The sequence below is a fragment of the Emydura macquarii genome, unplaced genomic scaffold (assembly GCF_026122565.2).
Source record: "Emydura macquarii macquarii isolate MOO-44397 ecotype Brisbane River unplaced genomic scaffold, CSIRO-AGI_Emac_v2 contig_1644, whole genome shotgun sequence".
Lineage (NCBI taxonomy): Eukaryota > Metazoa > Chordata > Testudines > Chelidae > Emydura > Emydura macquarii.
This window is the reverse complement of record NW_027131781.1, coordinates 13,871,139-13,894,150: the sequence shown is the minus strand read 5'-3', so window position 1 is coordinate 13,894,150 and position 23,012 is coordinate 13,871,139. Positions and strand designations below refer to the sequence as shown.

At 55.0% G+C, this 23,012-nt stretch overlaps 1 protein-coding gene across 1 annotated transcript; it reads left to right on the top strand.

The window, feature by feature from the left end:
• The first annotated feature begins 4,932 nt into the window (after positions 1-4,932).
• MFGE8 (milk fat globule EGF and factor V/VIII domain containing) lies at positions 4,933-22,081 on the top strand. The gene is made up of 10 exons (XM_067555669.1): positions 4,933-5,084; positions 9,100-9,225; positions 10,110-10,235; positions 11,466-11,579; positions 12,456-12,637; positions 13,880-14,035; positions 15,173-15,317; positions 17,658-17,842; positions 18,753-18,908; positions 19,257-22,081. Exons 1-10 carry the CDS (start codon positions 5,012-5,014, stop codon positions 19,398-19,400), a joined length of 1,407 nt encoding a protein of 468 aa, XP_067411770.1. The 5' UTR covers positions 4,933-5,011; the 3' UTR covers positions 19,401-22,081.
• Positions 22,082-23,012: the final 931 nt, after the last annotated feature.

Sequence of the window (23,012 nt, the reverse complement as noted above, 5' to 3'; positions counted from 1 at the left end):
TATCAGACCTGCTAGGCCCCGATTGGCCTCTGCCTGCTCCAAGCCCTTCTAGCTACTGGGGGAACAAGTCTGGCTGGTTCTTCCAGCACATGGTCCTTAAAGGCATTTCTAGGCAAACCCTAGAAGTCCAAACTCACTGCTCTTCTCTTCCAAAAGGACAGCTTCATAGGGCTGAGCCAAGGCAGCAGGGCCTCCAGTAGGGATCAGTAAATGTCTGGGACATTCTGTCATAGTGCCTTGGACAAGTTCTGTTACTCTGGACTGCTCTGTATACAGGTTACGGGAGAAGGTAGGCAAATAAGGAAACACTTCAAGAAGGAGTGTTGCTTATAATACCGAATAAAGTTTGCATGGCTGATGATCAGGTGATTGACTGAGAAACCACAATGACAACAGCAACACTATAACAACAGTAAAATGAATGGTAATACTGAGGCGCTGGACAGGTAGACTGTACCAGTACATCTCTTCTTAATGTCATCAAGCCTCCGTCTCTCCCTCTCTCCCAGGTGTTTCTTACAAGGATTGACAGGGCCGCTGCTGTGTTTGAGCGAGTGGGAGTCAAACCTTTGAGTGGGAATAAAAAAATGAATTTGAAAGGCAGCAAATTCATAACTGAACAAAGCAAATACTTTCCCCAAACACTACACAATTAGACTGTGACACTCACTGCCACACAATGTTGTTGAAGCCAGGAACTTAGCAAAATTCAAAGAGGTATTGAACATTTGTATGGATAACAAGAACATCTGGAGTTAGACCAGCTAATGCTAAAATAAAGTGTTTTGTAAAAGGAGATAAACCTTGAGCTTCAGGATTTAAGCTAAACTCTAACTACTATGGTAGGATGAGATTTTCATGGGGGGCAGATTATCCTACATCCGCTCACTGCAGGGTTTCTTGCACCTTCCTCTGAATTATCTGGTGCTGCCCGCTGTTGGAGACAGGACAGTGGATAAGATGGACCTTGGGTCTGATCCAGTCTGGCAATTCCCTTGTTCAACGAACCCATCAGTGGAGCTTCCCATCGGGCAGCTGGTCTCATTGACAGCGAGGCAGGGACCTTTCCACAGCCGGCACTCAAACCCGGGACCCTCCTGGGCTCTGTAGGCAGATCTACCAGGGGGTCAAAAAGGAGCCTATCCCTGGCAGAGCTGGTAGGAGCTGTGCAGAATTCTCAGCTGGGAGATGGGCCTCCGCTCTGGCTAAGCCCATGCTTGTCATGCTGAGCTGCTCTTACACCCAAGTTTGCCTGCCCCTGGCTGAGCTGGAGGGACCACATGGTGCTGAGCTTGGGGGGGAGTCGCTGGAAGGAGCTGTGCTGAGCTGGTCTCCTGTGCAGCTTTGCCAACTCTCCCAGCTCTCTGGGTGACTGCAGCCAGAATCTCCCAAAGCTCCAGATCTCGCCTGCAGGAAAGCCCCGTTGATTGGATGCCTTCCCCCACTTGCCCGCCTCCTGGGGAAGAGCAACCAATCAGGGCTGCTGCAGGAGGTGGGCAGAGCACTCTCTCTCTCCTGCCTGACACCTTTGTCACAGGAGGGGATGACACCAGGGAGCAGAAAGAAGCAAGCAGTGCAGGGCAAATCCTCTGCTCCTCCCCTCTCTCCAGGCCTAGGGGGGAGAATCCCTGGAGCTGTACCCCTAGCCTGGAAAGGGGAGCAGGGATCCTGCTGCAGCCCCTCAGCCCTGGGAGAGGGAGGAAGAACCTCTGGAGCTGCAGGAAGAGCAGAGGCAAGGTGGGAGAGCAGAACTAACTGTCGGGAGAAGAGGGCTGGGCAGATGTGGGGGCAGAACTGATGTGGGGACTGGGGAGATCGGATTCGTTGGGGGACAAAATTAATTGCTGGGCACAGGGCTGGGCAGATAAGGAGGTCAGAGTCCTGGCAGTGGGAAGCAAAAACACCCTGCCCAATAAACTTGGGAGAGGTGGGAACATTAATTGGCCCTTCCCACACATTGGGGATGGGCAGGGGGACAGCTAAAATCAAAGCACAGACCAAAAAACACAATATAACCTTTTTAAAAAAAATCTCATGGGTTTTGGCTCAATCTGATGATTCGGGGGAGTCTCACGCAGGATCTTTGAACCTCTGGGTTTGCATGGGAGACTCACGATCCCCAGCTGAGCTGGTAGGAGGTGCACCAGGATGCTTCTCTGGTTAGCTGGTACTGGTAGGAGGTGAGTTGAACTGGTCACAGCTGGGACATGTCTCCAGCAGAGTTGGTAGGAGTTGCACTGACCTGGGCTTGGCTGGGGGTGAAAGACAGGTTGGTGTGCTCGGTGCTTAGTCCTTGGTGAGGGAAGTTAAGGAGGTGTGAAGCTTGGTGGTGGCCCGGGCAGACTCCACAGCCTGAGGCTGTCTGCCCAGCTTGAGAAATTCGTTTCCACCATTTCCCCCAAATGGCAGGAGGCGTGACGTCCTCCTGCTCTGCTCTCGCCTGCCTGACACAGAAAGGGGGGGGGGGGGATTGTGCTGCACAAAGGCCACTTCTCCTGCTGAGCCTTGGCAGTAGTGAAGCTACCCTATCTAGTCTCCTGTCTTCATATGCCTCCCTGGAGGGGGACAGGTGCTGCAGACAGCTGCACCAGTCAGGAAGCTCCCTGCTGCCTCTCACATCTGCATGAGCTTACGCCACCATGCCAAGGGAGAGGGGCTCTCTGTGGGGAAATCATGCCCCAGTAGGGGTGGAAAGGGGCCATGCAGGCTGGAGCCCTGCTCTCACGTGCTATGTGAGCTCATTAGTACACAAAGGCAGCTCACTGGCTGCTAATTAAGCAGCTTTGTCTCTAATGCTAGATTCTTAACCCTTTATTTCTCATCTTCTTTACTAGCAGGTCTGACTGTGGAGCAGCAGGTCCAGTGGCTAGTGCTAGGCACTGCTCCATGGGAGACCCTGCTCTCTCATTTCCCAAACCAGCAGCAGGGCCCTCTTGGCTAGGGGCTTGCACCGTCCTGCAGAGGAAGCAACCAGTCAAGTCTTGGTCTGTTGCTCCCTGGGGCTGGGCCTAGTGCTGGCATCCTGGCCACTGCTCTGCCTGGGCTTCTCTACTGTCCTAAAGGAGGCCTGAGCTTTTGGAGCTGTTGCAGCCTAAACATGGGAGACCTCAAATCTGGCCAGTATTGTAGCTCTGGGTCACAGAGGGGCCTGGGACTGAATCTCAAGAGCACAGTCCTGTCTCAATTTTTATATAACCAATCAGCAACCCTTTTGTAGCTCCCCACAGCTAATAAAACGTATTGCTCCATGCACTTCCATTGGCTGCGAGAGCTAATGAAAGGAGACACGTGCCCTGTTGTTATTTGCTTTGGGTTGCATCTCACCTGGGAGCACTGGTCCACCCCAGTTCTTCTTCCTTGTGTAGGCCCATTCTGAGGTGCCACCAAGAGACAAGGTGATTGAAGCGGACATTAGGAAGGGCCGAAGGAGAGGAATCTGCTGCGGCAGGGGCAGTGACTCCCTCTGCACCTGTGCAGGGGTAGACATGTGGATGTGGCATGTGCCCTGGCATGCAGTGCAGTGCCAAGGAGGCAGCTGGTGAAGTTGGTAGGTGAAGTGAGATGTTATTCCCATTCACTGGGAAAGATTGCCCCCTACTCATTTGGCCCATTATTTATTTGTTAGATATAGCTTTATAAACACAGACTCTCTATCTAGCACCATCTCACGGCAAAGACACACCTTCCCTTGTGGCTCCACTCCCCAGATGATGCCAGCATAACTCCAGGAAGAGGGTTAGTTAGTTTGCTGCCGCACAAGAAGAGTACAAAGCATTGTTTTTGTAGGTCTTACAAAAATGGAAGCTGTATCGAAAACATTCTCGGTGACTGAATGTTGATGACCTGTATTGCTATATGGGTCATAGGTGACCCATATATGAATGCTCTTACAGGCAGATTTGGAGTGGCTAGTGGCACTCCATATGCACTATCAGCGCCAAATCCTGAGCATAAAGTGGTTTGGCTTTGTGCAAATGTCACAATTTCCCAAAGATCTGGTCTTCCTTCACTCGCTCATTATATACAAAAGTGGTGCTGCATGCTCTTCCGCCATGTTGCCGCAATGGACAAAATCACTTCAGTGTACTGACATGTCCTGACCCTTCCTGGCACTGCCTGTGGGACTGCTCCGGAGATGCCTGGATCCCACAGGATTGAGCCAGATCTGAGAACTTAATTACACTATGCTTGGTGCAATGCTATCAACCTCAGTCACTCTGACTGGCCCAAGGGTCCTGTGCAAGGTGCTGTACAAACACAGCACGGAGAAATGCACCCGCCCAGCAGTTTAGCTGAGGACGATGTTTCAAGCTTTGTGCAGTTTCCACAAATGCTGGAGGTGGGGGGCTGCACGTCAGGAGTGAGCGGGAGGCCGACAGAGCCATGTGGAGGGTCCAGACTTGAACAACAGGGTGCTGCAGGTCAGGCCTGAAGGGCATGGCCAGGGCTGGACTAGCAGGCAGTACTGCGGGGCAGACGAGGTGGTGCAGTGAGGGCAGGGATGTCTGTCTTCCCGGGACTGGATTTGGACCTGTGCTCCTTTCCCCTGCCGTCCGAACAGCCCCGGACTTTCACTCCACTTCCCGCTGAAGGGAGTTTGCAGCCACGCCATTCAGAGAATTGCCTCCGCCGAGTGCATTGCCCCAGGCGTGGGGCGGATGCCGGGTGCCCATCCCCTGCACGCCTCACATACCCACCCAGCTCCTCCCCTGCAGCGCTGCTGCTGCTGCTTCGGGTGTCTGTGGGGGGGGAGGGGGTGCCGCGTGTCATTGGCCAGACGGCGGGGGCACGTGGGGGCTGGGTGTAGCCTGCAGGCTCAGCGGGGGGAGCCGGGGCGCGCGCCCGCCCGCCTGACTCACTCGCTGCCTCTAAATAATCCCAGTCCGGGCTGCGGAGGAGAAGAAGGCAGGACAAACAAGAGAGCCGAGTGCAGGAGCGAGTCCGGCCGGACGGGACGGGACGGGGGCGGCACAGGCACAGAGCTGGGGAGCCCGAGCCCGGAGGCAGGGCGATGGAGGGATCGAGCCCTTTGCAGAGGCTCTTCGGTGCCACCTTTGCTCTCTCGGCGCTTTTAGCTGTGGCGGGTGAGTTGTTTGCATCGTAGGCAGCTTTGCTTTGTGTATTCGGGGGAGGGCAGCGCCAGGCAGGCCAGTGGGGCCGTGCCAGGGGGTCAGATCCCGCAGCTGTCCCTCCCCCCCCGCCCGGCCCCGCCGAACATTGGCCTGCCGCTCCTCGCACTGGCCGGCCTGCTGCAGCGCCGGGCACGCTCCCCGTGCTGAAGAGCTGGGGTGCCGGGGGGGCCCTCTCCGGCCTGGCTCGCCTGTCACTCTCCGCCTGCCGCTGCAGAAAGAAGTCCGGGATCCTCTGGCTCTGGGCTGGAGAGGGGCCCAGCGGCTGATGGGTGACGGTGGGCTGAGAGCGGGTCCAGCTCTGTAGGGCGGACACTCAGCATCTCCTCCATAACGCCACCCCCCCGACGCCTCGCTCTTAGACGGCCCCTTTCATCAGCAGTGGACTTTGTGCAGCCCACCCCCAGGAGGCGGCGTGCCCCCGTTGTACCGAGCGGGAGGTGAGACGGGGCGGGCACAGAACAGGGTCGCTTGGCCGTGAGAGGCTGTGGAGACAGTCCAGGACTAGGAGGGCTGGCTCCCGGTTTCTAGCTTACACAAGCCAGGACAGGCGCCTGCTCTAACGATCAGATAACGACCCCCTCCTACATAACAAAGCGCCGGCCTTGTGTGCATGGCGGTGAGCTGGGGAGGCAGGCTGTGAGAGCAGGGATGGCCTAGGGTGGTAGGGACGGGGTGAGAGGGTGGAATATGTGGATAACAGGGGGAGAGGGACACGGTGTGGGAAGAAACGCAGGGTGCAGCAGGGAAAAGACAGGCTGCCCTGGCTGGAGCAGGGGTCCTGGGGCAGTCAGGGGGATATACGGGTGGTGGTGTCAGTTTTGGTTGGGAGGAGTACCCGTTTTCCCCTCCCAAAGCAGACACCTCCTTCCAGCCCAGAAGGGCTGGGATACAGAGCCTCAGAGGAGATTTTTACCTTCCTGCCAAGTCCTTGGGGCCACGTAAGCAAATGTTTCCAAAAGTGGCCAGTGGTTTTGGGTGCCTCTGTTGGGAGCCCAACGTGGGGACAGCCTGGGATGCGTTCTCAGGGGACTCATGACTAGTCAAAGGCCGTGGGAGCTGGATGTGCTGCATGGCTCTGAAAATCTGGCCCCAGCTGTCCCAGACATTGAGGCGCCCAAAATCACTGGCTACTTTTGAAAATTTGGCCCATCCTCCGCCTGCTAACAATAGGGTGTGGCCAGGGAGACCTGCTGGAGAGAGGAGTCATCCCCTGGGGAGGGGGAAGCTCAGTTACTTGCGATATGTAAATGTGCAGAGCTGATTGGAGCCCATTCTGCACCCCCTCCCCTGGGAGGAATGCACTAGAGGGGCTTTTCCAGCCCAGTCTCCTATGCCTCCCTCTGTCCTGGCCCTACAGTATGAACCATATGCCCCTGTAGTGGAGGCAGCTGGCACAACAGACACGTGGGGGACACATACTTGTCACCCTTGTGTCTCTGTAAGCAGCCAGCTCCTCTCTGTGAACAGACCCAGCTCTGTGTGTGGAGCCTGGGCCAGCTGGCTGTAAAGATCCCTGGGGCTGAGTTTCTGAGTGCCCAGGAGACTTGCGGAGAAGCACAGGGCAGGTAAACAGCCTCACTTTTTGACAAATCCTCACTCCCCACTGGCCCTTCAGCTCTCTCCTCTTCCTCCTACGCTGTCGCTCATGGCAGTGCATTGATGGAAGATGAGGTCATGCAGAACCAGGCCGGGCAGCAGAGACAGCAATTTGACCTGGTGCCCAAGCTCTTCCGCTTTCTCAGGCGGGGCTAAAGGAGCAGCAGCAGCGTTTCTGAAGCCTCCATTCAACACTGGCCCATCTGCCCTGAGCACACCCTGTGGATGTGGGATTAGCTCTGAGGAGCCTTGCTATTAAAAGACTAATTAGTAATAACTCCCTGAGCAGTGGCTTAGGCTAATGAGAACCATGCTGTTCAATGCAGCTCTGAGCAATGAGCTCTCAGCTCATGCACGTCCACCTTCTCTGGGGCACATAGGTGGGGGGGGGGCAGGCTGTTCCTGGGATCAACCTCTGTCTTAATGCCTGCAGCATGAGCCAGCATGGCAGAGAGAAGCGTGGTGTCAGGGGACAAACCGCCCCAGTGCCTGGTAATGGGCGATGCAGCCTTTCGCTCCAGGAATTACCCATTTGAATCCTGCCCAGCTCGGTGTGGAGGGACCTAGAAGATACACCCAGCGGCCAGCTGTTTGGTAGCCCCCGTGTGAAATTAATTGGTGGGTTTCAGCCCAGCACCCGGGCACACCCCCAAAACCACTTTCACACTTGGCTCCTTGGCTGGCAGTGTCGTTAGTGAAACCAGGGGCTGAGTAGCTGTGGAGGAGTCCCCCTCTGCTCCCTATTGAGGGGGCAAGAGTCCCAGCAGGTCAGTGCCAAGGCCTCACTGGCTGTCAAGGGATGGGGCAGAAGGCGCTTGCCCTGCACTGTGTGAACTGCACCTGCCCTAGCAATGGAGATGTTCCATCTCCAGGGGAGCCTCTCACAGAAGGCTGGTCTGCTGCACAGAGCCATCTACTGTGGGAAACGGGGAGCATGCAGAAGCGGGTGGAAAGACTTCTGCTGGGCACTCCTCGGGGCAGATGCCCTGATGGACCCTGGGGGCCTCCCTGCGCACCCAGGAAATGGACACGGACAGAAAGTGGCCACTGGGTAAGATGCATTTTCTTGGGGCAGCTCTGAGCTGTCTGAGGGGATGACCCCTCTGGTGCTTGCTTGCTGTTCGGCATGGCAGCTGGCCCCGTCTTCATGCAGTGATAGGCCTTTGCCCTGTACCCCTCTGCTCCCCTCAGCCTGGCTCCTGTGCCTGCAGAGTGTTCGTTCCTTTGGAGATGCCAGTTTTTCAATTTTTCACAACTATAAACTAACTGCACTGAAATATCAGACGCTTGGTCGATCTCATTCCTGGGGTAAGTGCATCTAGCGCCTTCTTCCACTCGCCCCACTCTGCTCTGCTTCCTGCACTGCTGGGATACAGGTCTAGAGAGCGGAAGGGGTAACGCTCACTCCTCCGCTTACTCGCCAAAGAAGAAGGCAATGCTGGCTCTGAGTGTCCATAGTCCACCCGTTCCTCCCAGGAAGTCTGTGATCATTTCACTGCCTCCCCCAGCCCAGGGAACTAGGAGAAATGGGCTGGAACAAAGCACATTGAAGTGGAATAATAGAGAAGTTCCCTAAGAGTGAGAACTGTGTAATGGAAAACAGATTGCCTAGGGACAAAGCCCTGGGGCATAAACTGAGGAACCACTGGAACCAACGGGGGATGGTCAAGGTGTGGAGAGGGATGGGGGGGCTGGACATGGCAGATGGGGGGGGGGGCTCACTGTTAGACTGCAAGATGTGGGGTTACTTGCAGGGAAGATTGGCTTCAGCAGCTCCTTGATGGGTCACTGGGGCAGCTGGAGTCAAAGCAAAGGCCCAGTGGCAGAATGGTGGGTGCCGATGGTTCCCCTCTCCCTGAGTCCCCAACGCCCTCCTGCTCCTAGCACACCTCACCGTAGGCATTGCCTTGCGTTGCTAGAGGAGGCAGAGACATTCAGGCCCAAGAGGAGACCTGGGGACTCTCCTGGATGTCTCCTCGGCAGATGCTGTGGAACTGCATTAGAGGCACTGAGAATGCAGGTTGGGGGCCATGGATACCGTGAGGGTGGGAGCTGGGCAAGTCCCTCTGTCCTGACTCTGCTATTTCAGTCCTGGAATCCCATGCCTCGCACTGCTGCTGTGTCTCGATCATGCCCTGCAGCACCCAGGGCGGACTCAACCTTGGGCCCCTCATACACAGCCGTGCCACTGCTCTTCAGGCCATGCTGCACCCAAAGAAACATGGATGAGCTTTGTAAATGCAGGATATCAGCGTTTGAATTGTCCTGCAAGATCAGATTTAAGTCAAAGGCCTGGGTCTGTAGCTGGCTCATGTGTGTGTGGGTTCCCTGGTAGTTAGTGTTTGTAATGACTTTGTGGCCTTGGTTACAGGTGACTTCTGTGATGTGAACCAGTGTCAGAATGGGGGTACCTGCGTGGCTGGCACCAATGAGACTCCGTTCTCCTGTATTTGCCCTGATGGCTTCACTGGGATTGACTGCAATGACACAGACGAAGGTACGGTCCAGGCAGGAGAGGGGTCCAGGTAGGAGAGGGGTCCAGGTGTTCCATCTGATCTGTACGTTGTTGTGATGCAGCAACAATAACACAGCAAAGTGCGTGGATCTGTTGGATCCATGTGTGTCTTGGGGGCACCAGCACATGGCAAAGTGCCTGTGTTATGACCTCCTCCACTGGCTGGTTCCAAGTTCCAACCCTGCCAATGGCCTGTGCAGGGTGTTGTTGTAACATTGGTGTCTAAAGCAAGGATGTGAACACTGGTAGATCTTGGGCACTTAGCATGAGCTTCTTCTCCTGGGGAAATAACCAACACATTGTCAAGGCATGTGTCATACTCTTCTCTAGTGACTCGTTTACTGCAGGATAACATCTTAATACTGCTACCATGCAATGGACTGGTAGAGGTCTCTGTTATGGAGCTGGTTTCCAGTTTCAAGCACTGATGACTACCAATGCAGGCTTCTACCAGATTCACACACACCTCTGGGGCACTAACACAGTGCCAAATGCATCCATATCCCTGTGGCCTGGTCTACACTTACCGGCAAATTCAGCGGCAGTTCTGAGTGCTGTCTCCACTATGCTGCGCCGATGGGAAATGTGTACCCAGTGACGCAGTGTTACTCTTTTTCCGGGGGTGGTTTTATTAAATTGACTTCCGGATCAATCGAGCAAGTCTTCACTTCTTCTCAGTTGAACCGGATAAATCAATCTGACGGCGGCGAATTTGCCACCGTCAATGTAGACATAGCCTGCGGGGTCACCGCGTCACAGTAAAAGGCATGCTTGTACCAGAGTGCTGCATCTCTGGAACCACGTGGAGTCTTCCTTTCCCTATTCCCATTCGACAGCTGTTTGCTTCCTCTGTTTCCCTTCCCCAGGCCCCTGCTACCCTAATCCCTGCCACAACAACGGGGTGTGCCAGATGGTGCCCAACCGGGGTGATGTCTTTACTGACTATATCTGCAAGTGCCCCTCAGGATATGAAGGAACCCATTGCCAAAACAGTGAGTCTGGGCTGCTTTTGTGCGGGAGGGGGCACCGAGCACTGGCTCTGGGGGAGATGAGGACATGGCAGTATGACTTCCCTGCACGAGTAGCTGCCAAGATGGGAGGGGGGAGCATGGAGACCAGGTGTCCACGGGTGGCTCGTGTTGTGTTTGTGCCCCAGTCGCCTTCCAGATGTTGTTGGGGGTGGAGTGGGGGAGCTGTACGTGCCTAATCCAGCAAGAGGCCACGTTGGGTTTGTTTCCACCAAGGCATGGGATATTTTTCATCCTGAGAATGAACGCACTGGGAACGCGCTGGGAACGCACTGGGCAGCCTCGCACGGCAACTCACTTGCTTCACACGCCTCTGGACTGACTTGCTGGCTTTGGTGCCTGCTGGCAGCCGTTATGTGATTCCATCCATTCTGCAGCAGCCCATCTGTCAGATCTGCTCTGGATTACTGGTCCTGGAGCTACCGCTGGAAATCCAGGAGCTGGGGGGTAGGGGAGACATAGGGGCGAGCACGGGGTGGGGGCTGGGAGCTGGGGCCACTTGGGATAAGTAGGCCAGTATCAGGTGAGATGCAGGGCGTGGTGTAGGGTGGCATGTGGGGAGGTGCCAGAAGAGACGGAGGTACTGGGGAGGATGCCATTGCCAACTCTTGGTAAGATGCAGGGCCTGCTGGTGGGTACAGTGTTGGACCAGAGCCAGGTGGGATGCAGGAGCTGGCGCCAGGTAAGATGCAGGGTTCAGCACTGGGAGAACCATAGAAATGATAAAGATACTGAGTATGAGGCCAGTTCAATAGGTGTCTGGCCTCTGCATCTTAACCACAGCCTGGGCAATGGCAGCGCTGCTTTTAGGACATGTGGGGCTCTGCCTGCTGAAGAGGGGAATCTGTGCATCAGCTGCAGCGTAGAGTGGGACCATCCCCAGAGCTGCATATAGAGGCATGGAAGAATCAGTGCCCCTAAGCTCAGCCCACTCCGGTAGTAGAGGCTCCCTCTGACAGTGGCATGGTTGGGCATCTCAGCTAGAGCCCCCACCACTACAAGCAGCTGGGCAGTCACCACGAGGGCCGGTAGGGATGCAGTTCGAACAGCCTCTTGGATTAAAGCGCTTGACCGAGCAGCTGCCTGCTGATAACTCTCTGCATGGGTTACAAGATTCCCAGGCCCATCTGTGGTTCTGGGTTTGAGGCTGGGGGTGCAGCGTCTCTCTCTTTTCTTTCCTCCTCTCTCCCCTAGACATGAACCAGTGCTCCTCACAGCCATGCAAAAATGGAGGCACCTGCCTAGACCTGACTGGCGACTATGCATGCAAATGCCCCACTCCATTCTTGGGGAAGACCTGCCATGTCCGTAAGTCCCTGCGCATGACAGGTTGTTACAGACACCCACACCCCCACTTCCTGTTGTCTCTCTCTGCTCTCAGCAGCACCAGCAAGCACAAAGGAGGCCCTGTTGGTTGGTATTAGGAAGAACTGAGCTCGGTGACTTTTGTAGCCAGCCCACCCATTCAGTTGTCTGCCAGGAGTCCCATGACATGGGAGAGCCCAGTGCTAATGAAATTAGGGCTGGAGGCGGCATCCCAGAGAGAGCATTGAATCCCCTATGGAGGGTCTTCCACTCATCTCACTTCTCAGGACTGTGAGATAGTCCCAGAGACTGGGTCCCAACACATCCCAGAAGAGCTTTCCCTCTTCAGATCTTCTTACGCCTTGTTGCGGTGATGGGACAGCCCTGGTGGCTGGATGGTGGAGAAGGGAGGTTTATACAAGGAGTATTCAGGCCATCCAGTGCTCTGATGATGGTGAAGAGCTCCCTGGAGAGCTCTACACACACCTGGACATCTGCTTCTCTGAGAGTGCTTAAGACAGTTGCAGACCAACTGGGCCTGAGCAATCTTGGTTTGGGAAGTGCTGAGGGCAGAGCGGTGGGGAGGGGTTAAGGAGAAGCCAAATGTGGCTGGGGAGTAGGAGGAATCAGGCATTTTTATGAGCCACCAAACCAGTGCCCCAAGTGGGCAGTGAAGGTCCCTGCTCTGGTCTAGTTTCCATTTCATGCCCAGGAGACAGAGGTGTCTCCAGAGTTCAAGGAACATGATGGCCCGAGTGTCACATTCTCTTTCTCTCTCTTCCTCTCTGTTCTCGCTCTTTCTTTACTGACGACCTACCTCTCTTTTCAATTCCAATCTCCCTCCCTTTTCTTGCCCCTTTTTCCCTTCCCCTGCCCCAGGCTGTGCCGTTTTGCTGGGCATGGAGGGAGGGGCCATCGCAGATGCCCACCTGTCAGCCTCATCTGTGCACTATGGGTTCCTAGGCCTGCAGCGCTGGGGTCCCGAGCTGGCCCGACTCAACAACAAGGGAATTGTAAATGCCTGGACTTCCAGCAACTATGACAAGAGCCCCTGGATTCAGGTACCAGCTGGCTGGAACACACCACTCTGTGTCCTTCTGAACTTTCCCTGCGGGTCGTCATAAGCTCGTTGCAGAGCACAGGCTTTGTGAAGCACCACGCACTAGGCAGTGCTGGAGACAGGATGCTGGGCTGGTTGGAACCCTGGTCTGTTCTCACGTGGCAGTTTTGCCAGCTCTTCCCCATTCTCCGGGGCTGGGGACTGTGCTGGATTCTGCCAGCCAGTGGGAGTGTGAACCCCTCTCCTATTCCCTGCTGAAATCTCCACCGAGGAGAAGGAACAGTTTCAGATGGGAAGCTTCCTAATGTTGATATGACTATAAGGGGGGTGTCCCAGGGCAGCTTCCCTTTGAGGGTCGCTGGCGCTTCTTGAGGCAGGATGCTCAGTCTCCTGGGAAAAGGTACTCAGGAAACACCTGGCATTGCTGTGCAGCAGTGCTCTGGCCTTACAGATGGGCATCCTTCCCTCCGGGACTGGGATCGGGACGTGAGGCTGTGGGGCTGGGGAGTTCTAGCACAGGAACAATGGGGGATGGACAGAGCACCCACTGCAAGGGTGCTGAGGCTGAGTTTGTTCCCAGGAGTCCAGCTGGGCTGCAGGTCACATAGACCAGTGGTTCCCAACCTTTTTCAGTGAAAGCCCCTCTAGTTAACACGGGGTAAAACACACCCCCCCCCCAACCCTCTGACCCGTCCCCCCACCAGCCATAAACGTATATAACCCCTATAAATACATATAATAATAACACTAAATTACATTCATAATAATGATAATAAATTACTCTTAGCTGTTCCATGCACACTGCACCATCTTAGCGAGAACCCAGGCAGGTATGGGGCCCGGAGATGCTCTGGCGCGAGGGACTTGGGTTGCTGCTCCCTGGTGGAGGTGGGGCTGCTCCTTCGCTCCAGCGGTGCACAGCTCAGAGCTGTGGCTCCCTGGGGGGCTGCTTCTCTGCTGCATCTGGGTGCCCAGCAGGTATGGGGCTCATGGGGGCTGCTGTGCCTGGCCAGCACAGAGCTTGGAGCGGCTCGACTGGATCTCAATATTACAGGAGCCTCACAGACCCCTTGTAATCTTTGGTGCCCCTGCAAGGGGGTCGTGGACCCCAAGTTGGGAACCACTGACATAGACTAATAGTATATTCTGGAAGGGCAGAGAGGGCCCCGCGGGGACCATACTGTGTATTAGGTTCTGTAGTGAGTTCCCCACCTCATCCCAGTAACCCTATGTCATGCCCCAGGTAAACCTGCTGAGGAAGATGCATCTGACTGGGATCATCATGCAGGGTGCCCGCCGTGTGGGCCAGGCAGAGTACGTCCAATTCTTCAAAGTAGCGTACAGCCTGGATGGGCGGGTGTTTGTGTTCTGCAAGGATGGGAACCAGGATCGAGACAAGGTAGGTACTGCAGTAATGGGCTTGCTGTCTTCACACATCGGAGGGAAACAAAAGGGGAGGAGGTGTGTCGAGGGAGAGGGGCGAGAAGGTTGCACTGGGGGTATTGACACGTGGCCGTGTTACCATTGTGAAATTATGGCTTTAGGGGTGTCTTGTATCACTTCATGGGGGTGGCATCTGCTCAGAGGAGATGCTGTGTCATTGCAGGAACTGTAGATGGCATTCTCAGAAAGGTACTGAGAACGATAAATACCGGAGGTTTCATAATATAAATGATTACACACACACACACACACACACACACACACACACACACACACACACACACACACACCCACACACACACACACACACACACACACACACACACACACACACACACACACACACACACACACACACACACACACACACACACACACACACACTACACCTGCCTACACAGACAGAGCACAGCAACGAGTCAACAGGCAGAGAATCCCTGATTTGTGACTAACTCCCCAAGTTTGCTTTGCTCTGATTTGTGGGCTGTGATTCAAATGTTTCTGGGCTGCCTCCACTGAGTACATCTCCTGTTTAAAATGTTTGTCAAGCACTCAGGGAGCTGATACACTACCACATTTCTTGGGTGACCAGCCACACAACAAGAAGAGCAAACAGCACCCAGTCAAAGTGAAGAGTACACAAACTCTCCAAAGCTGGTGATGATTTGTTCAGCCCCATCATACCTAATCTTGACAGCAGTTACGTTTGTGGGAAACAGGATTGGTCTTTGAACAATTTGCTAGTGGGGCTGAACTGGTAACAAATAATTCAAGCACCGTTACTATATACTACAGTATACAATACTGTATATATATTTACAGAACCAATAGTGCATATGTACTGTATCTACTTGCCCAGTCAGCTGACGTGTAAGCTGACCTACTAATTTACACTAGTTCAAAGCATTCCTCAGCGTGGGTGCTGAGTTGTTCTGTCACGTAGCTTTTGCCGTTGAGTCTACAAGATAAAAATCAGACTGCTGGGTCAGGGACTACTATGGACAAGGTTACACGGTAGAGAAGAGATGAGGACTCGATATTGACCCACGTTCTTGGCCACTAAATACACTCCCCTTGGCTTCTGCCTTTGCAGGTTTTCCCGGGGAACGTGAATAATGATGGCATGCAGACCAACATGTTCAATCCTCCGATCACAGCCCAGTACATCCGCATCTACCCTGTGGTGTGTCAGAGGGCCTGCACGCTGCGCTTTGAGCTGGTTGGCTGCGAAATGAATGGTAAATGTCTACCTTAGGCCAAGGATATGGCCTGCTGCTCTGGGGCACTCATTTCCCTGTCTGACGGATCTCTGAGGCAGATGTACATGTGCACAGCACAGGCTGTGACTTCAGCAGATCACACGTGTGGGGCTGAGTCAGTGCTTGGGTGGGTGACCTCTGAAGATACCCCAGATGCAGGAACTGGCTGTTGAGACTCAATAGTGGGTGTTCTCCCCTCTGAGTCAACGCTCACCTTAGTGTCCCAGTGTGGCACTAAGAGGTGCCGTGCTGCAGGGAGTGGTGCGGGCGACTTGGTAGAGGGTGCTGTCGCCTTGGAGTCATGACTGATCCCAGTGCAGTGCTATGGGATTTTGTAATGCTGGAGTTGTCTTTCTGACGAGACCTGACAACCCCTGGTTATGAAAGATCCATTGGCTCCTCTCATGAGAATAGGGGTGTTAACTCCAGCGTCTCAGCCAGGTCACATTTTAGGTAATGACATTCGACTCCCTAAATCCTTCCCAGGCAGTTCTAGTTAAGAGTCAGGATCTTTCTTCACTTCCTCCCAAACCCCTGAATAGCGCTGCTGTGCGGCTGTTGAACAGCTGCCTAGATCATTTCCCAGCTGGCTGAAACAACTTGGGTAGAGTTTGCAAAATTCTTTAGGATCAAAGTCCCCTAGAAAATGTAACTTAGTAATAGGTTCAGCCAATCAGATTTCTCTCTTGCCAGCTCGGCATTCCTAGCATGACACATGCGCTAGGCAGTGCTTGTCACAGTGGGCACAGTTTTGAGTCTCTGGATTGCTCCCGTGGGGAGCCAGGATTTCAGTTCTCGTTGAAGCGTTGCATGATGTGTGTTGTCCAGGCTTGTTGCCAGGGAGGTGGGGAACAAACCCCTGCAGATTGGCTGTTTGGTGGCCCCGATGCATCGCTAGTGGGATTGGTGCGTCCGTGTCACAGCTGGGACCTTCAGCAGAGGCCAACGATCAAATGAGGTGTGGAGACCTGCCTCTCCTTAGGGGTGAAGGTTCAGGGCTGAGGCGCAAGAGCAGGGTGGAAGAGGAGTGAAGCTTGCCCTGGCCCATGCTGTAACTGCTCTGGGGGATAGAAAGGGCTCCGTCTCCAGGGCTGTCAGTCTTCTAAGTTCACCTTAGAGCTCCGAGGGCATGGAACATGCCATGACCCCAGTAGTGCTTGGACCCTGCCAGGGCCCTGTCCCTCTCAGGTGGGCGGGGGGAGCCTGGCAGCGGGAGCCGCGCAGGAATACTGCAGCACAGGTCAAATCCCTGGGAACACCTACGGCAAGGAACTGGAATTAGCCCATGTGGACACAGGATCTGGAGTTCATCTGGAGTGGAGCTTTTCAGGGAAAGTGAGCAATGTTTGTGGTGGGGACTGGTAGCGGCCTTGGGGCCAGATGCTGGCTGACAGGTCGGTGCCCCCAGCTACTTTGGCGCTGGGAGCTGAAGTCTAATTCCACCTGAAGTCAATGTCTGTGCTTTGGTTTTCCATCCCGTTCCTCCCCCGGCCCCACCAATCTTCTCTTTGTCTGCGTCAGTGAGCACAGTGACACCCACGGGTGACAATGAGAATTGCAGGGCTGCTCACCTCTTCCTTGTTGCAAGTTACAGTGCCAACTGCCCCATGGATCAGGTCCAGCTGGGCACTGCTCTCCCTTCCTCTTCCCCACTTGGGGGGCTTGAAGGGCCTCAGGCAGCCGCCACACTCCAGTCCGGGGTTTGTTTCCCTGTGGTGATGGTTTTCAAGAGACTTCTCTAGGCTGGGGAATGCTACTGGGCCCAGAAGGAAAAAGGATCTTGCCCCTGGAGTGGATCTGCACATGTGCTATGCTGAGAGAGGCATGGGTATGGGGGCTCAGGGTTCAACCACATTTCTGGAGGGGCAGTAATGACAATGTGGTCCCTACCATCCTCCTACAGCATGGGGGTGCTGTCACGCAATGAATGATCCTTTCAGGGGAAAATAGGTAGCAGATAAAATGCAGCACTGGAAAAAATGTAAACCTTCCCAATCGAATGACCTCTATTGCCTTCTCAAGAGAGACAGGGAGTTTTGAAGTCCCAGCTCTGTGTATATTTGGGGTTCCTGCTCTGTGCTCATAGCTCAGTGCTTTCTATGTCTTCGGCATCCCTGCTGTCTATATTTGTGGTCTCTGCTCTTTGCATCTTTGGAGTCCTTGCTCTGTATTTGTCTGGGATTCTTGGGTCCCTGCTCTGTGTTTAGCTGGGATTCTTGGGTCCCTGCTCTGTGTGTCTTTGGGATGATTTTGCTGCTGGACTCCTCCCTTTCACTGTGTCTATAAACCGTTGTGTTACAATGTATTTCAACACGGCAGGTTGTTCGGAGCCCCTGGGCCTGAAATCCCGCCTGATCTCTGACCAGCAGATCACAGCCTCCAGTGTTTACAAGACATGGGGCATTGATGGCTTCACCTGGTACCCACATTACGCCCGCCTGGACAAGACAGGCAAGACCAACGCTTGGACTGCACTCAACAATGACCAGTCTGAGTGGCTGCAGGTGTGTCCCCATTACCCCACAGGGGCTGTCCCAGCAGGGAGGTAGGAGAGTCTGGTGATGTGAGCACAGGCCTGGGGGCCAGGAGTACATGAGCTCCAATAACAACGCATACTGACTCTCTCTATGGCCTTGGGCAAGGCACCGGAGTTTTCTGCCTCAGTTTCTCCATCTGCAAAATGGAGCTAATAGTCTGTTACAGCTGCATGAGAGGCCACATATTCATAATGTGAAGGGCTGGATGCAGCATGCCTAATCAGGGTTACTGGTCTTCCTTCCTTCCCAGAGGGCTTGGGTTTCACCTGTTAGGAGACTGAGCGCCAGAGATGGCACCCAGACTGGGGGAAGGCAAAGGAAACTGTATCCCTATTTTGGGGCCTGGTGGACATTGCGTGACTGCTCCACAGCCCAGAATAACTGGAGTACAAAGAGCCCTAGGTATTCCCTCCCCTAACCCTGATCTGCCCACTCCTGCCTCTGGCCATGCCCCTGGTGCACCAGTATGCCAGGCAGCAGTGTAGGGTTGCCTGTGTTTGTTCTATGCTACCCCTGTACAGAGGGAATTCCCCAGGGGGCATGTGGGACCCCCTCACCCCCCTTAATGCACTGGGCTGGAGTGGGGGTAGATCCTACCCATGTTTCCAGTCTGCCAGGGCAGCTGTGTGACGTGTGCACTGGGCTGTCCTAGGCAGTGGTGGATATTCGCTTAGCTGGAGTGTGTACATGCGGAGCCCAGGACTGGAACAGCAGAGGGGCGGCTGGAGGGCCATCAGCAGAGCTGCATGGATGAGACTTGCCCAGCTCCTGCCTGCCGTCTCTGCCTGGGTCTCTAAGCTTGTCCCTCTTGTCCCACCCGGCTCGCTTTGGGGGCAAAGCAAGTGGACATCCTTTGAAAATGCCCCGTCTCTGGCAGGTCGACCTGCTGACTCAGAAGAAGGTGACCGGCATCATCACCCAAGGGGCTCGGGATTTTGGGCACATTCAGTATGTGGCGGCCTACAAAGTGGCTTACAGTGACGATGGGATGACCTGGACCGTTTACAAGGACAACAGGACAAACAGCAGCAAGGTGTGTGCAGGGAAGGGGCTTCGGTATCCCAGCATTCTCCAGGCCTGGAATGGGGAGGTATCCAGACGGCATATGGCAGTAGTGACGACAGAGGGTCAGAGGAGCGGGGTCGCTAACCAGAGCACTGCTAGGAATCCCCCGGGATCTAGGGAAGGCCAGGAGATAAGAGTGGCTGTACCTGGGGTTTAATGGGGGAGAGGTGGTGGGGCCCCTCATACGACCATCCTTGCCGTATATGTGGGGATGCAGGTCACTGCTAGGCAGGGCACTTGGACAGCTCCCCATAGGCCCCTTCCCCCACGGCGCCTGCGCTCCGCTCTAATGGTTCCTCCCTCCCCCTCTCTGCAGATCTTCCAAGGAAACACTGACAACACGTCGCACAAGAAGAATGTGTTTGACGTGCCCTTCTACGCCCGCTTTGTGCGCATCCTGCCTGTGGCATGGCACAACCGCATCACGCTACGCCTGGAGCTGCTGGGCTGTGATGACTAATCTGCTGGGGAAGGCAGCGTGGAGGGCAAGGACTAGGCTCCCCCCACTCACTCCCGGCCCTTCCCCTGCACACCTGCTGCTGTAACATCCTCCTCTCTATGTATCACCCACCCACAACTGTCTGGTTCCTGGGCTGGCAGGGGGAGGGCTGGAGAGGGGCACTGAGTGCATCACTATAGCTGCAACCGATAGAAATCTTGAGGGAGGGCTCTGGGTCCCCCTCTCCTTTGCTTTAGAAGAGAATGTCATGGTCCCATGTTGGTGGGGCTACCCCACTTGCACTAGCACACAGAGGCCCCTGGAGCCTACAGCTGTGCACTTCAGGGGCTGTCCCAGGTGAGGGGCTCTTGCTCTCTTAGCCCCTGCCTGTGGGTCCAGGTGTTTCCCATCCAGGCCCATACGGGGCTCCCTGCAAACAGGGGCCTAAGCAACCTCCATCGGATCCTGAAAACGACTCCCCTGTTTAGCTCTGCTTCCACTGAAGGGCCCTTAGCAATCAGGAGCGCCTCTGTCTCCATCACTTGCAGAGTTCAGGGAAGCCTTTGAGTGAAGTACCCAGGAGATTTGGGGAGACTGGGGCAGGCCCCTCCACTCATGGCCTCTTGTCTCTCCAAGCATAGACAGGTAGCTGGCTTCCTCCTGACGTGTGTTGAGAAGAGGGGTAGCTTCCAGTTCGCTGGCTCCTGAAGTAATTCAGAAGAGCCCTCCGGAAGAATCTGTTGCTAGTGACTGCATCAGTCACCCCCTCCTTGCAGGCCGCTGCCCGGCAGCGATGTTGCTGTGGGTCCTGTCAGTTCAGCAGAGCACCAAGGGAGTGATGAGAAGGGGTGACCGATCAAGTCAGAAGACACAGGGCCCCAGGGCGGGGAGGAGCTGGCAGCTGGGAATCTGTACACACACGGCCTTGTTTTCAGACATAGCACCTGGCTTTGCACTGCAGAAACTGCCCTGCTCCCGCTGGGCGCACACACAGGAAGATCTGTGCTTGCCAGGGGGGGAGCTGGGCACAAGGGGAATGTGCATCATTTCTGTTGTTGCAGAATCTTGGGGGGGCTGGGAATGTGGCCAGTGACTGACCCAATGTCAGCACCTGCCCATAATGCCCAAGGGTGGGCACGGTTACTCATGTTGCTCACAGACACCGCAGGCAACAGTATAGGGCAAGTGCTACCTGCCTTCCCTCTTACTTGTGGTCCCATGAGCATCCCTTCTGAGCACCCAGCTGGCCAGGAGGTCATCTGAGGTCCACGGGAGAACCCAGCCAGCCGGCCAGTCACCACAAGGCTCTCATCCCCCCACTGCCAGCCAGAAGTTAAGCCCTGCACAGGCAGCCATTGGTCCTGGGCTCCAGCCACTTTAGCGCTACACCCTTTCGGCTGTAGCACTCCATGGTACTTGGAGCATCTGGTCTGTCCAGCGGGGGGTGCTTAGTTTGCTCTGAGCAGATGATCTGCCAAAGTACCTACCCACCTCCCATGGAGGCTGCTCGGTGTGCAGATTAACTCCCCTGGCTTTCTCATGTGGCAGAAAGAGGGGCCCCAGGCTCAGCAGGGTCTTTATAGCTCTCCCCCACCGCTTTGTGCAGAGAGTGCCCTCAGCAGGCTTGCTGCTCATCGCAGCCTCAACATGCAGTCCTGGGTGCTTTCCAGTGTTGCCAGTTCTGATTTTATCGTGAGTCTCATATTTGGTGTTTCCTTAAAGCCCCCACTCCTGGGGTCAGGTGATTACAGGAGAATCTCAGCTCTCCTTTAAAGAGAAGAACAAAAAGTGGATTCAAGCCCTACCAGCTGCAGAGAAAAGCTTGAGAATGTGACTACTAAATGCTCCACACCCAGGAGGTCAATCAGAAGAACCCAACACTGATTATTTTTTAATCTACTGACTTTTAAGCCAATCTTGTGATTTTTAGGAGGCCTGTCTCATATTTGAGCGCTTGGGATGGCAATGTTGGATCCATCCATGCACGCTACCTGCAATGAGAGAGAGAACAGATGGGCACAGCGACTGCCTCGGGACATGCCTCACGCTGACCACACAGCATGGCAATGGCTTGGTGCCTGGGTGAGCAGAGGCTCTAGATTGGGTATCAGTTCCCATTGGCAGGGATGTGTCTTCTCTGGCGTGGTTCTGACTTGAAGCATGATGCAGAACTGGACCTTCACGTGTGTTTCAGAGGGAGATGGATTCTTTGGTGTAAGTGATGGCATGGTGAATCTTGGATGGAAGGCAGCGCACGCTGTTGGAGTGTCTGACAGTATTAAAATCAGCTGAAACTCCTGGGTGTCCACCTGCTTATTTGGGTCTGTGACTCATGGCTCCCTGTCTCGCCTGGTATGCTGCTGAACGTGGAACAGGATTCTGTCTTGCTCCTCTGCCTCTTCTGCTGCACCCTACATCTCTCCACTCTGTTCTCTTCCCTAGCCCGTGTCCCCTCTTTGGAAAGAGCCAAGGGGCAGAAATTCATGGAGGACAGGAGGTGCCCTATGCATTTGAAGACTGGTTCGTGTCCCCCTCCTTCAAACCCACTATCCCCACACATGGCCTGCCCTCTAGCATGGCTTCAGCCTCTTCCTTCAGAGCACACCTGGTGAGCCAGCATCAGCACAGAGCTCCTGAACCAGGAGGCAGAGCTGCTGTCTGGAGCGGGGTAGAAAGTGTGTGTGAGGCCAGGAGCTGGGCTGGCTGTTAGTCTTCAATCTGTCATCATCTACTTGCCCAATTTACCCTTGTGCTCCTGGAGCATCTGCTGTCCCCCCTCAGTTGGCTGCAGCCTGGGAGCTCCCTCTGCTTTCCCAGCTCCCTTTTAGCTCCACGAATGCCTTGGGGCCTGGGATTAGAGTCCCACTCCAGCTGCACCCTCCTTGCCCAGAGATGAAGAGCAGTGACGGCTGCTGCTGCGGGGAAGAAAGTTCTGAGGCAAAACAGCAGCTTAAGAGGGAAATTCCTCTCAAGGGAGCCAGGAAAAGCCATAAACTACAGGGGCCCAAGAGGGTCTGGTTATCTGCCTGCCGAGCAGGGAGCCAGCAGCAGGTTAAGGTCCCAGTAGGGCTGGGATGGGGGAGGGGAGTAACAAGGCAAGAGCTGATGGGGTGGCAGGAGGGTCAGTGAAAGCTGGGCTAAGAGGGACACTGCCAGTCACAGCGTTCTGCAAAGCCTCCCGTGGAGGGGGATGAGAAGGACCCATTTCTTGTCGGAGGGAGAATTCTGAGCAGTCCAGCTCAGGGAAGCATCCAAAACCTCTCACTCCCCTGATCTTCTGCCCCCGGCTCAGGCTCTAGGGCGGCCGAGCTCCCCAGAGCATGGCTCCCTTGCAGCATTTCAAACAGGCCAGCAGTGGAGGGTTGTGAGGAAAACCTGGCTTCCCAAGCCTCCTTAGCGATGGTTCAGGAAAGGGGATTTGATTCTGGGCAAAGGTTCAGGCCAGTGCCTCAATTTTCCAAGCCCATCTGCCCGTCCCTCCCTACACGTGACCCAGCACCAGATTTCTAGGGTGCTGCAGAGTGGGAAATAGGTTTCTCCATCTTGGTAGTGACTCCCAGGGCCGGCAGAGCTTTGGCAGCTTGGCCAGGGTCCCTCGCTGACCCAAGAAGGCTCGCCTCCAGCCCCCAAAGC